At 40.3% G+C, this 15,194-nt stretch overlaps 1 protein-coding gene across 1 annotated transcript in view; it reads right to left on the bottom strand.

Moving 5' to 3' along the window:
* The window catches only part of bicd2a (BICD cargo adaptor 2a), a 37,227-nt gene extending 23,572 nt beyond the window's left edge, over positions 1-13,655 (bottom strand). Inside the window, exon 1 of the mRNA XM_086068380.1 lies at positions 13,114-13,655. Within this exon, the coding sequence (XP_085924506.1) occupies positions 13,114-13,353 (240 nt within the window). The 5' untranslated portion in view covers positions 13,354-13,655. The remainder of the gene's footprint in view (positions 1-13,113) is intronic.
* Between the last annotated feature and the right edge of the window lie 1,539 nt (positions 13,656-15,194).

Genomic DNA, 15,194 nt, shown 5'->3' with positions numbered 1-15,194 from the left:
CAAAACGAAAGAGCAGTCCCTTGAGATGTTCAAATGCGATATTGCACTCCACATGACCAGACATGTGCTGCTGATGATGTTTAGGCTTTCTCTCATTCTTTTGCAAGGCATGCGAGTAGTGTGGAAGAATGTAACTTTCTAAAAGTAGTTTAGACATTCAGATGCAGAGACCACTGGGTGCTGCAGTGGTTTTTCAGAAAGTGCGACACTGAATGTGGCTGCAGATGAAGAACAGTGGAACAGGAAGAGGAAAATCAGTCCAACACAGTGAATGGAAACTCCAGCCTCGTGAATCACAGCTCACGGGGAGTAAGAGTTTGCCATGATAAACCGGAATGTCATCCTCCCTCCTTCTTGTATCTCCATATTCACTCACGGGCCACTGAGCAGTCAGCTGCATTGCTCCCAGATGTTTTGCATTTCTTTATTAAAGTCAAGTCTATCAACTCTTCACAATACAGTTCTTTTGGGGGCATGTGGCTGAAGGCTTCTTGAGAACTGCCGTAGTATGAAAACACATCCATGATCCGACACTGCAGGCCGAGCCAGTACTGTGCACAGAACAATATTCTTTTTGTAACAACATGGTTCTGTGGGGAATTCGCACCATGTCACGTGCCACTGTGTGCCGGCGGGAGTTAACTCAATTTACAGCCAGTTACTGATTATGTCAACATCAATGGCACTGCTCGAATGAGTAACTGAGAAGCTAATGATTGCTTTACATTTTAGTCTTCAGTGACCATCTGCAGAAATTAACTCCCAAATGGTTTGAATTCTCCCCCCATCTCGATTGACTCACAGTTTCATCATTAATTCTGGATTTGAACTTTGGATCTTTTGTGCAAAGTAATCCTAGAACATTCACAGAGAAAAATGAATGCAAGTGAATAGAAGGGGAATAGCAGGGAGGCAGGTTGAAATATTATCTGCTCCGTGGCACTGCACCACTGTGAATTATTATAGACATCAGAAACGGGGGGATATGAATTTTGAAAGTCTGCCCACCAGTCAACAATACCGCAGCACCTGGTGCTTAGCCCTTGTGGAATCTCGCCTTTGTAATGGAGGAGTGGGGCAAAATCCTGCTCGGGGGGGGGTTCTAGATTCTAGATGCTAGTAAATCATGGTGAAAACGCATCAAGGTGAAGCAGGGCAAGCACAAGAGAACACACAAGGAAATGTTAAGGGAATTCATACTTCCTTAAAAATGCATACTCTTGCCTCGAGTACAAAAGCTGTTCTCCAGGAGGTATGCCACTTGAAAAAAAACATCTATCCTAACAGTTTGTCTATCACGAGAGGATCTCTTGGCAGAGAAAGCGCAAAGGCCTGAAGCAATGGAATGGTTTGGAGTGGCTGTACAAAAACAAGCCAAGTGCTATCATGCCTGCCTGAAAAATACTGAACATCCTCACAGTTGATTCTATTTGATATTATATTTGCCTCGTAAAAAGCCCCGTAAGAGCTTCGTAAGAAGCTCGTCTTTTGTAACCTTAATATCTTGCAGAATGGTCACGATAAATATCGAAAATTCTTATTTGCATGAAAAATATAATGCAAAAGCTGCTAATATTTGAAGCTGTTATCTTGAGAAGCTAGTGCAATATGTATACATACATACAGCAAAAGTTAGTTATAGTAGCTCGGACAGATTTGCTGTTAGGATTAAGTTTGGTTTCATTGGATCCCTCACACTCGAAGACTTAGACAGCTTCTATTTCACTGAATGACGCAAGTAGTATTTTTCAAACAATTCCATCCGTTGAGGACTAAAAATAACAAAATAAAAACAAAATAAATAAAAGTGAAAATAAAAACGGATATAACATTTCAAAAATAAAAACTAATATATTAGTGCTGTCAAAATTATAGCGTTAACTAATTATTTAATCACAAAAAAAAAAATCGCATTAATAACGAATTAACGCAGATTAGGAGATAAGTAGAGCACGCTCCGAAGACACCCCTTATGATCAATATTTTATGAGCATAGATCCGATATTTTGCATTCACCAAAATTGGTGATTGGCTGACTTGAAGTGCTGTCAAAGTTAAAGCATTAATTGATTAATTAATCACCAAAAAATATAGCATTAATCATGAATTAACGCAGATTAATCGCACTATTAATTTTGACCATAGATTATCCTTTAGCGTGACAGCGGATGACTACGTTTAAGGTAGCACAGGTTGGTTTTAGCAATAAACATAATTTACGTGGATTAAAGTAAAGCATTTAATAAATGTTTGTGTATCACATTTAGAATATTTGTTCATGTCAAAATATTGGGGTCATTTTTCCCCATTTTAAATTATGCAAGTAATTAACTGATAAGAAAAAGAGGAAGATGAGCGTGTGCAGTGGGTCAATTTTTTTTTAAGATGTCCTAACATTAAATGTCAAAAGAATTAACACATAACCAGTGCTCTTCAAATTTGGCGGGGAAAAAATTAATTGTGATTAATCAAAATTCTAAAATATGATTAATCTGATAAAAATGTTTTACAGTTTGACAGCTCTAATCTGAATATCGGTTGAAAAGGATTACCAAATCATTGTATTCTGTTTTTATTTACGTTTTCCCAACTTCAATGGAATTGGGGTATGTAGCTCAGCCGAAGGATGATGTGACCTTTAAGGTGTGTGATAAGTATAATGTAATGAGAGAAGTTACATTTTGAAATACTTGTGAGAGAAATAAAAGTTAGACCCGGAAGATAAACAGTGCTTGTGTACATTTTTAGTGACTTGAGATAATTAGCCACCGCCTTTTTAACCTTAATAATCAATTAATCAAAATAAAGCATCAGATTTATATAGCACTTTTCTGGACACTCAAAGACGCTTCCCAATGGATACAATACATTATTCGTGCGCTCACACATTCAAATACTCGTGACGGTAAGCTACTTAAGTAGCCAGAGCTGCCCTGGGGCAGGCTGACGGAAGCGTGGTTGCCAGCGTGCCGGCCCCTCCGATTGGCGACCGCCACCAAACATTCACACTTTTCCAGTGGGAGTGGCACTGGAGGCAATGCGTGTGAAGTGTCTTGCCCAAGGACAGAATGACACATGACTTGGGGAGAGCGGGGATCGAACAGCCAACCCTTCCAGGTACTGGACGACCGGCTCTACCTCCTGAGCCACGGCCGCCACATTTTCTGCGCGTAAAGCAGCATTTCAACAAACAGAAGACACGGTAACTTGAGCGAGACCAGAATCTTTTTATCATCTCTTTACAGTCTTTATCGTGTTTAATGTCCCATACAGGTTCGGGCTGTCTAAATTTGCAATGCAAAAACTCCTTCATCTCTCCTAGCTCATGCTGCTTGATTGGAAGGCCCAGGTCCACGCACCCACACCCCAGGCAAATGGTGCAGATGCTACACTAATTACTGTGACTGAGCAAGAGTTGGTCGGTCAATATTGGCAAGACACGGGGTTAAGACTGCGCAGATGGTTGTTTTAGGGCTCAGCTCACACAGCTTGTCCTCCTCAATACTGCGCTGTCAACCATCACTACCCAAACCTTGTGCCTCTCCAAGCTAAGATTTGCTTAAAAGGGTACTTTATTTGTCACATATACTGTACATCCATGTATCCATTTTATCTTCATAAGGATGTAGTATATGAATTTTGCTCTTTGCATTTAATCCCTCCCTCAAAAGCAGAGTAGTGGGCAGCAACTTTGCCTTGTCCAAAAAATATTTATTGCTTTCTTTTGTATCTGGCCAAGCCATCATAGCAATATCTATTTCATGTTATTCTCCTCAAATTTCCTGGACGACTTGTGTGTTTTTTAACAGCGGAGGTGAGCAGCAGCTGGGGCCAGACATGTACAAACATGCACACATGCATGCACATTGACCCATGATCAAAGTATAGGATATGATGAAGTAAGAGCGGATTTATTTGTCCATTTGCTTAATAGCTATGTTAAACTTCACCGTGTCATTTATACATGCCTATTGAGGTCTGAATGTAAATAATCAACATTTATCATTTACACTCTAGTTTACACTATTATGAAGAATACAGTACAAGTAAAGAAGCTAGGTTCTGTCACTAAGTCCTCCTCTCTATTTACGTTCTCTTGGGTCTGGCCTGCCCTTGCTCCAAAGCATGAATAGACTAATGACCTCCCTGCCTTACTCCTTTACATCAATTTAATTCTATATGTGGCAGTTTGTACAAAATCTTTCTAAATGTAACAACTAGAAATAGGTCAGTGTTGGTGAAAAAATATTAACAGACCATTAAGGTAAACCCTAAAGATAGAGCTGACAAATTCTGCATGTCATCTTTCAAAGAGATCAACATTTTTCACAAGAAAATTGTACAAATGTGGTATGTTTCATTCATGTAGACTTTTGTGCTGGAAATCTCCCAGAACCCTGCAGTAACACAACCTAAAAGAAATGAGTCATGTTACAACAAACTTCACAAAAAAAGGTAGACATACAGTGCTGAAAACATATTTCATCATTTCAAACAAAAGTTTCCACCATTTCAAATGGGGTTTGGTTAGAGAATATTTTTCTACTGCTGACATATCCATTCATCCATTTTATATGGCTTGTCCTCATTAGGATTGTGGGTTAGCTGTAGCATATCCCAGCCGACTGTACACACCGCACTGGTTGCCGTACTATTCATCTTGATATATTTTTTTTTGAAATTGTATGTTAATTTGAATAAAAATATGAATTTCTATGGAGGCACAACATTTCCCATAGGTGTGAATGACAGTATGAATGGTTCCTTGTCTTTTAGTGACATGACTGACTAGTGATCAGTCCACCTATCACCCAAAATCAGTTCCTTTGCGTAACTCGGTGAAGGATAGTCAGATGAGAATAGTCAGATGTGTTTGAGCTGGATATATTAAAAGTTGCCCTTTAAAGCACTTGTGAAGCTAGGACATGACATCATTGTTCAATTCTACTTATCGCTGATTCCCAGTCCACAGAAGACACTTGCATTTGCGGATATCCCTCCTATTACAAATGCCATCCTTTCTGTCCGCAATCCCCATTTCTCAGAGCCCCCAAGAGATATGCTCGTATCAGTTAAGTTATTTTTACTTGTCATTTTTTTACCATTCTTCATCATGCCGGGGTCTTAACACAACAAAACAAAAACAAAGACACACTGTCTTTTTTGCTGTCGTCTTTTTTTTTTTTTTGTCTTGAGAACAACACACTGTGATAACGGAATCAGACCAACTAGCCTATTTATAAAAGGACTCTGGGAAGGGGATCGGTGAGGAGTGGTCATGGTGTGTGGAGAGAATGTAGATTCTGCCGGTCTGATTGTATTGCAGTGTAAAGAAAAAAAGAACCCCCAAGCCCCAAAGTGAAGCGGCAACCCTTTTAAATTGGATTTACATACGTTTTTACAAGTGTCCAATTAAAATAAGGAGTTCCCTTTCAGTTTCTGCTTCTTCTTTTTTCTTTATCACAGTGGCATTACACTGATGCTGTAAACAGAGGTAATGACATGGACATGCAGCAAAATGGGTGTTGACTTCCTCCCTGTTTTTGGCTGAGGTGACTTCACTGCTGGGCCACATGTGATCATTTCCTCTGATCCATTTCAAGATATCCGGCCTATTGTGAGCCATAACTCACATGCTCCCCCCCCCCCCCCACACACAAAAAACAAACAAAAAAGATATCTTTCACATAAACAGGATGTACTGTAGATTAAGCAGCAAAGGAGGAACGTGCTGACTATATTTCAATATATGTGGATGCTTTGCCAGACAACAATATTTATTTGGCTATGCACATTTCTATTTGATTTTGCATAGCACCGGAATTTAATTCTCTCTACCAACTGTAATACAGCAAACTGCCAACAACAATGCTTACTTCAACATTAGGTAGGAATATTTGCAGTACTAACTCGTCAAAACCATTGTTGGGGAGGAATAATAAGGAGGGGGGGGGGGGAGTCCATGTAATTAAATGAATTCATTGATCAGAAAGTTTCGACAATGATCATGTTGCTTAAACATTGTGGTAAAGAAGACGAGGATACTTTCAGGCAAAGACATCTAACTCAGAAGTTTCTTCTATTGTCGCTTTAAAAAAAAGGTGTGAATTGAATGAGGTACAAAACACACAGTGTTGCAAACTAATGTTATCACCACCCGCCAGGCTGATTTGTGTGTAAAATGCCACTGTGTCCGTCAGTACTGATACAGTATATGACTTAACATGATCTAAAACAAACTTGCGTATAAGTATACAGGAAAATATTGATTCTTGGAACGCGTTCTTACGCAATAACCAAATATTCTGTGCAAGTTTTAATAGCTAACTAAGACCAATTGGAGACAGGGGACATTTGTTTCTGTGGTCACATGTATGACAGAAGAGAGATGAAGTACTGGATTACATACTGGTTGAACCATGCAAGACTGCTCTGTTGCCATTCTTAATCATTTCTTGATGCCTGAAAGTATGTTTGAAAATGAATGAAGTGAAAGAAATCAATAGGGGGTTGGCATTACCCACACAAAAGGGAAGTCAACCCAAAGATTTTCTTCACAATATGTTTGTCGTATGTGCCCCCACTTGTCTCAACACGGTACTGTATTCTGATCAGTATTGCATTTTGTGGAATATGAGTTAAGCAGCAAAATCCACCCATTTTTAGCCATTTTAGGGGGCGGACATTTTGCCACATGCTGTCGACCGAAAATGACATCACCGTTGCTCAGGCCTCAGGTAACGACCAAGCACAGCTCAGCTTCAGTAAACAGGTGAGCTGTGATTGGTCGTTGCCTGAGCCGAGCAACTGTGATGTCATTTTCAGTTGACAGGAAGTGGCAAAATGGTCGTCCTCTGAGATGACTACAGTGGGTGGATTTAGCTAATTAACTCATATTCCACAAACAATATTGGCTTGGCTTCTGATGGAGTAGGACAATGTCTGGGCTAGCAAAAAGGTTAGTTTCTTAAGAGTTCTTGTCAAGGGTTATTGGGTACTACCTTAAAAAGACATCTGCCTGTCAGACTGGCTGGACTCTGTTGAGAATGGGTGGGCCTGGCAGATGCCCAGTCCCCTCTAAACCCTGCATAGTAGTTGGTATTCATCCTCTTATGGCCCGAGGGAAGGGGATTTGGGTCTTTATTTAGGGCCATTTAGAAAAGATTACCCCTCAACTGCAGACCAGAATGGATAAAAGGGATGATCAAACTAACTCAACAATGCTCAAAGTTCTAGCACTTCTTAGATCTATTCAATTGAAAGCACAGTTTAAAAAAAAAAAGTGAGGGGATGTTTTTTACAAGGTCAGAGAATATTAATCTAATCATACGCATCACTTTTGAGTTGAAAAGGAATGCTTTATGTGTACAGGAAAACACAGTTTGAACTTTGTTTACACGTCCATTCAGAATCACTTCGGGGATTCCTTAGACAAACTCCTGATATCTTTGCTTAAGAACGCAGGGCTTTGCAGGACCAAAACAACCAATCCTTTTAAAATGATACACAACAGGCAACTGATTTCAACAGTATTCTTTTGTCTTCTAACCCACTCTTCATCTGTGACACCAATGACCTGTTGACCCCAACAGGCCCTCATACTCACACACAGTCACACATCACAAAGGCCACAGGGCTGACCACACAGCCAACACGGTTGGTTTTAAAGAGCCGAACAGTATTTAGGGCTGTGAATGGTTAAATTCCACAGTGCACAGCTGTTGCCACATGAATGGCACATGGTGTCAACCAGAGTCCGTTTGTGACCAGACAAAATCAGGACTTGAGAAATTGATAACTTAAGTACGCAGAAAAACTACAATTTTTTTTATTGGCAACACTACACAATTGCGCATGTGATCCTTTTCTGTATCATTCTAATTTTAGCATGTGTGTTACCAAAGTAACACAGAAACTCCATATTTGACTACACATTGACAGGAGATATAGCTTGCCTCACACGTGCATTAACAGTTGAAGGTGTGCCACATGATGTCATCTGTGATTGGCTTAGGGTAAGACAACAACAGCTGAGGGAGCATAAGCCTTGTGCCTACCTATACATACAGTATGTCTTTAAGTGCCTTCACATGACTGCAACAGTAAACCCCACTCAACTTCATTATCAGGCCGGGGCATGCAGTTTTTCTCAACACTATGCAAATAGTAAGTAGCTTTGGCCTTGTTTCCACCATGCACAACAGTTTGTCTTAGGTCAATACGGCACATGCCTTTTGCATTGTTGGTACGGGAAGTACTGTCTTTGAATTGATCCATCAAGTTCACAATACCAAAACGTGGCAGCAGATGGCCTTTAGCACCATAGCGTTCTCAGTGAAATACAAGAAAATGGCAGTCTACACGTTTTGTTTAGTTAGAGATGTCAACCTAAGAGGAAATAAACATAATGGATTGCACTGTGTCCCAGGGGAGATGAAAATAATGGGAGAGGGAATGACATTGTCCAAAGTTAATGAGAGATTGGAAAACCCAGCTGGCTGACATGGGAGCCAGCTGGTTGGAAATGCAATTCATTGACAATGCAAAGACAAATATATGTATATACAATAATACCTACCAATTGATACATATTAACCAATAAGGAAGTAACCATCTATCCAATATCAGGAACAAGTCCATCCAGCTATGAGAGGATCCCTCGGCACATACCAATCAACAGCTACTGTGGTAGCAGCGTGGCCGCTTACATTCGGGAATAGAAGTGTGTTGTTACTAAGCAACGCCACGGCACAAAATTCCTCCATCACACTGCCTGGAGAGTAGTGTGAATGTGTGGGTGGAAATATTAGTAGCCTACCCTACACAAGACAAGAATGCGAAAGCAGACATTATGGAAATGGGAATTTACACATTGTCATTTGTCAGTGGTTTCTGTCCACGATTGAACAAGAGGCAAATCTTGCTAGTTGTGCAGCACTACATATGTACATATAAAATCAATACAAATACATTTTAGTTGTATTTATGCAAAGTGAGAAAAGTGTAGTTTATCAGTAAAATCTCAAAGACAAGACATTCTACTTCAGGCTGCCTAACAAAGACACTCAACTTGATATAGCACTTCCACAACAGCTGCAGCTGGAACAAAGCATTTTACACAGCACGACATGAAACATTAACAATGATACAATCATACAACCATAACAAACCAACAAAATAGTAGTCTCCACTCCTATATACGTCGTGAAAGATGAAAGAAGTGATTCAAAATCTTCAAAGACTTAAAAAATTCTAGGAAAATGACACTATACATATTTCTCAACTTACAGGGTAATCGAGTTTCATTATTGTCGTTCTTCAACAAGCAGTATACAGGTAGCCATTGCCAAGCAGTTAAGATTGTCACTTGCCACCGTGGGGACCCCATTTGAGCACTATGCCCAGACACACGGCTGTGGTGTCCTTGAGAAAGGCACTAATTGAAAATTCCGAACATTCCTTATATTTCTACAATCAATGTGACGCTTCATTTTGCTCGGCATATTGTATTGCTTTTGCCTGTGACTAGCATACAAACAAGGCATATGGTTATAACAGTCAAACAACATTTTATCGAATCAAAATAATCCTCACAAATCAAATTACAACGATCCAAAGTCCAATGCTTTTCAATGAGCGGAGAGCATCCTTTCGCCAAGGATGCATGCTGCATTCAGGGAAAGTGGGCGGAACTGGGACACTTTGAGTGGGACAAAGCCAACTTCAAACCCTCCTCGAATTATATAATAATAAATGAATAAAGCTGGTATCTCACTGAGCAAATTTAGGGTTTCAGGATTTGTGAGATGTTCGCAGACACTTTTTACTTGTCCAAAGACTTTTCAAACATATTCATTTAATTTCTTCTATTCAGACAAGTTTTCTCTGTCTGCAAAGATCTTTTGAAACCCTGACGAAAACCCCAAATTAGCTACATTCGCATGCATTTGTCGCTCAGTGAGATAAAGAACACTTTTCATTTATGGATTTATTTAACTGTCCACGGTATAAAAAAAATAATGCTGACACTGTGAACTCCCTACACTTTTGATTTTTAAAGATTAAAGAAAAAGAAAAATATTCACATTTTGTAAAACTTTATTAACAGTAGAAAATAGTGACGCGCCGAATATTCGGCCACCGAAAATTTTCGGCAGAAAATGGCAATTTTTGCCATTTACGGGATTTGCCGAAATTAAATTAAAACCGAAAGAATATGGCCGAAATAGGTTGTGGTGACGCAAGCAAAAAAAACGCTGCAAACAAGCGTCTGTTTGAATTAAACAGCGAATGCCTGTCTGCCTTTTCTTCTCGCTGGCTTTTCACCGTGTGAGTTTGCACCGGTCGGTCGCAGCAGCTCCCGGGGTCATTGTGCACACCGGAGGAGAGGGGCGTCGCTTGGTGTACAACATTTAAGTGGGTCAAAAAAAGACAGAACTGCCGTGTACTGCAGTACAGGTGAGCCATTCCTGTATAAGAGCCCCGAACACTTGCACTTTTTCACCGGCATCCCGGTGGCCGTGCTAAAAACTTTAGCTAATGTTAGCACTATTGCTATCAACAGTTTTAAACACAGAAACACTAAACGCTATCTCCGGGTGGCGGCAGACCTGTAGAGGACGCTGTGTGTGACTTTGCAGTCCGTTCCCGAAGCCGATTAGCTGGTGCGAACAAATGTACTTATTTATTTATTTGACTATGTAAATGTGCCGATTTTAAGTGCGCCACACCTTGTCCCGCCGCACGCATCCGTCACCGCCTGTGCGAACTACATTCAATGAACTACATTCAACCCTCATTTGCTGTTTAATGTACCTTTAGCCAACATGTCTGCGGTGTGGGCACATTTTAATGTATATTGTGCTTGTTTAAAATGCCAGTGCTAAATAAATATTTTTTAAATAATATTATAATTGTAATTAATTATATTAAATGCAATGATATTAAAAATTGGTATAATTTTTTGGGGGCGTTTCGGTTTTTGGCCAAGCATTTTTCATTTTCGGCCAACCATTTTCATTTTGGTGCATCCCTAGTAGAAAACTTTAGAGAACTATTGTTAAGTATTTATATTTAATCTAGTTTAACACATGCTGATAACCCTGGAAGCTTCCTGCAATTTTTGTTATATTTTTTTTAAACAAAGCTGTACATTTTTTATATGTTCAAAATTAAAAGAGAAATGTTTTTGTTTTGTTTTATTCTGATGGTATGATTTTCTCTTTTACTGCAAATAAATATTGGCTTGAAATATTGGTTATCGGTCTAATTGACTACTAATAATCGGTATTGGCATTAGCCTTGAAAAAAACATATCGGTCTATCACTATTTGGAATTGTCATTACCCGGAAATGCTCCCCCGGTTGCTTTAGCAGCCCCCTGCTCTAGTGGGTGCCACAAACAGTGTGCGTTTGCTGTGATGAGTCAAATGCAGGGGACACATTTTGTGTGCACATGGCAAAAAACAACCAAATTAATCATCTATCATTTCATTTTCTTAGGAGGAAGTCAAGTTGGACATGAGAGGAATGTGTTTTGTATTTCATTTAAGATAACATCACCTTCGTTCTTCATTCTGACTGCTGTTGGATGGGGGTTTAAGCGATAAAGCAAAATGGCTCCACTTGTGTGCGATAACCAACAGACTTTGTTTGTATCACATTGAGGAGGAAGGATATTCAATGGAACGCAGTTTTCTTTGTTGTGTGATATTTTGACTGAATTTTACTGAAACGTGGAGTTTAAAGCATTTGTTAAACATTTAATAATGGTGTTGAAACGAGTAAACTCACCCCAGTTGAGGACATAAATGAATGGCGGGCTACCAGGGGTCAAAAAGTCAGATTTTGTTGTCCTCAACGACTCATTTCTCCCATCAAAACTGGCTTTAACACATCATTAAGAGTGGCAGATCAAGGTGATCACAAACAAATCATAACCTACAGTATTTTGTTCTTTTACTGTCATCATTCAACAATGATTGAAGAAATTGAGAAAATTGCATGGAAAAACAGAGGCCTTGTTGCCTGAACATGCGAAGAAGGTTGGCCACCAAAAAACTGGAAAACTCAAAAGCTAATTCAATGCTTCAATCACCACACAAAAAATAAAATAAAATAATGAAGAACGGTCAGAAACAAGAGTTCTTTACCATTTAACCACTTGACTCTTATCTGGCCTGGCTGGCTGCAGTGACCTGATCCTACAGTATCTGACAACAGGATATGAGCAACCACAAAAGTAGCCTGTCAGGACAGGAATCTGTTTTTTCCCCCCTCTGTGGGAGCATGTAATGCTTAGTAGCATTCCTCGCTGTCCACAATTTAATAAAATGCATGTCTACTAGAGTAAACAGTTGGACACAGTATGGGAGAAGGGAAGGAGTGACTCCGGCCAGCCACTGTTGAGAAACAGGCACCCCCTTTATACGACTCTCTAACTAAACTTCAACTGCCACATTCTTTCCATTCCCCAAGGATTGCAACAAGTCTGCTTTCCGCTGTCGGTTGCTCATCCTCCTCTCTTCTGCGCGGGAAGGTTTCAAAATTCAAACCTACACCGCCCCTTGCAACGGACACTGGTCATTCTTGTTAACAGATTTTTTTAGACCAGAGAAGCAATGCAAATTAGGTAATTTTGAATGTGATTTGAAAATGATAATTTTGATACAACAAATTTGACTTAATGTGCTGATTTTTTAAGTACAATTTGGTAGGGGGTAAAAGACAAGTCTTAACCAACTTTCATAAGATAAGCACATGACAAAAACAAGGCACAAAACACACAACCAATGTATTGCATAGTCATGACAGACATTTTGAAGAAGAATCATGAATTAATAAAGGTTGAAGTGCAACAGGGATACCCTGAGCAAAGAGGGGGTTGGGTGTACACTGTACAGCAGCCCATGCCCATCCTCATCTTGACCTTGCAGAATGAAAGACAACTATTTTATGGTCAAAAATAACTTCAAATAACACACTGTTTATTTAACATGTCCAAAACCCACATTTAAAAAACATAATTAATGAAATGAAGCATGAGCTCAGCTGACATAACCGAATTCAAGGCCAATTAAATACTTAGCACACACGATTTCTTCAGCATTTTACCTCTTTCAGCAAATCGAGCTCCTGCCTTACACCTTCGTACTCAATCTCCAGCTCGTCGTACTGCTGTTTGAGCTGCTGTTTCTCCTCCAGTACCGCCAACCCGTACTCAGCCGCCTGGATCTTCTCGTTGGTGGTTTCGCCCAGTTCCCGGGACAGGCGCTGGATCTCGGCCCGCATCCACTCCGGAGCGGCCTGGAGCAACAGCAAAGGGTCGGGGTAGCACTGCTCTTCCACAGACATTTTCGTAGCGGATGACGACGGGTCAAACAGCTGGTCTCAGACAAGAAGGATTCGGTACGTGTTCAGGCGATGTAACCTTGAAGAACGGTAGGTGGTTGCTCAAATTCGTCTGTATTTGAATTGCATGATTGCGGTGTTCGTTGCTGGTGTAGCGTCTTTGGTCATGGAGCTGATTCCGGTCGGCACCCTTAAGGTTATACGCTGTAACCCCCTAAGGAAAGCTTCATCGTTGTAGCCCTCGGCTTTTCTCGCCCCTCCATCGACTTGTCCCAGCTCTACCGCAGAAGTGGGAGTGTACTCATTGTGACGACGAGGGAACGGATGGACTAATTATATTTTCGACTTTCTGCATAAAATTAAGACAAACATACTATAACACAACACCACGTAGTTGTGGCCATATTTTATTATTTCGGTGTAATAAAAGTTATCTAAACAGAAATAAATTGTATAAAGCGAAACTGTATCACGTCTCACCAAAATAAAAACAAGAGTAGTTTTATTTTGAAGGCGTAGTCAATCAACTTCTGGTTCTTTCATACAAGTCGTAGCATATTCAATGAAACAGCTGAGCGCACTGTTTAGAGTACTGCGCAGCCGGTTGGGCAGGCCCTACAACAAATGCGGTGCATTTTGGGAAACGTAGTACTATTGTGAGTAAAAGAAGGCAAGCGACACAATGAAAAGACAACATTTCCCGCTACGCTATACGCGTTTGCTTATGTGGAACCCGGAAATATCTGTCAGCGCTGGTTGTTGTCAAGCAACAGGGGATTAACGGCTCTAGACAGACATATGGCTTCCTGCTGCCATCTGTTGGAAATTACTTGAACCCGTTAAATACGATATGACGTTAATGAAATATTGAACACATGTTCATAAGGCGTCGCCTTGATGGGGTTGGTCCGTTGCTACGATATTAGGTAAACAACAGATACGAAATATATTTGTTCCTCTGTTAATCAACATGAACAATGAGGTGTGACTGTCACTGCATGGGTGGGTGAGGACGGCGTTTTGCAATAATGTAAAAATCTGTATGTGGTCTTTGTGGTGTTTATATGCGATGTTGATGTATGCAGCTGTCCCTTGCTGCAAGAAACGTTTCTCCTAAGGGAGAGATTAAAGAGGATCCTTGAACATACGTCAGTGTGTACGCCATATTGGATGTGGCAAATCTGCTCATAAACTAATGCAAGTATATGTGCAGTGTATATAAGTTAATGCGCCTCATTCTCCCACTCAGACGCACACTTATATGTTTGCTGAACTAATAGACACAAAAAACACGTATGCCACTTTTAAACGGATAATACATATTTACATGTTTACACCTAATATATCCTGTTTAAGATATGGGTTCGCACCAACCAATGTATGTAAGGTTTTCATGATTATTTACTGCTACCAACACTATAACACTCCCAAGAAGCCATGCAATCTCCCAACCTCATATAAGCATGAACAGTATCTGGGCTATCGTGTAGGGTGACAAGATAGAAGCCTTATGTTTAAAAACTTGTGCTTGTGTTGGGGTTGTTATTTTTTGGCTGGATTCTAAGTCAAAGTGGAGGATAATCATGAGTCCAAACTATGTCGATTGTTGTATCTAGTCAGAACATTTTACGCCCACTCACCGCCGCCCAGCTGACAGTGCACCGGCCTCCTACAGATGGTGAGCCCATGGGGAGGGAGACCTATCATCTGTTTCAGGCTGTGCCCGGCTGGGACTCATGGGTGCAGGCGTGTCAGGCTGTTGACCCATGTTCTGGGTGAGGTCTGATGAACATGACATATTACAAATATTTTATTCTTCATTGGGGGTTCAGAGCCATGTTTTG

Source organism: Leptonotus elevatus, chromosome 2 (genome assembly GCF_054856555.1).
Source record: "Leptonotus elevatus isolate MCC_2025b chromosome 2, RoL_Lele_1.0, whole genome shotgun sequence".
In the NCBI taxonomy this organism is placed as follows: domain Eukaryota; kingdom Metazoa; phylum Chordata; class Actinopteri; order Syngnathiformes; family Syngnathidae; genus Leptonotus; species Leptonotus elevatus.
Note: the sequence above shows the minus strand (reverse complement) of the source record. Positions and strands in the feature narration are given on the sequence as shown.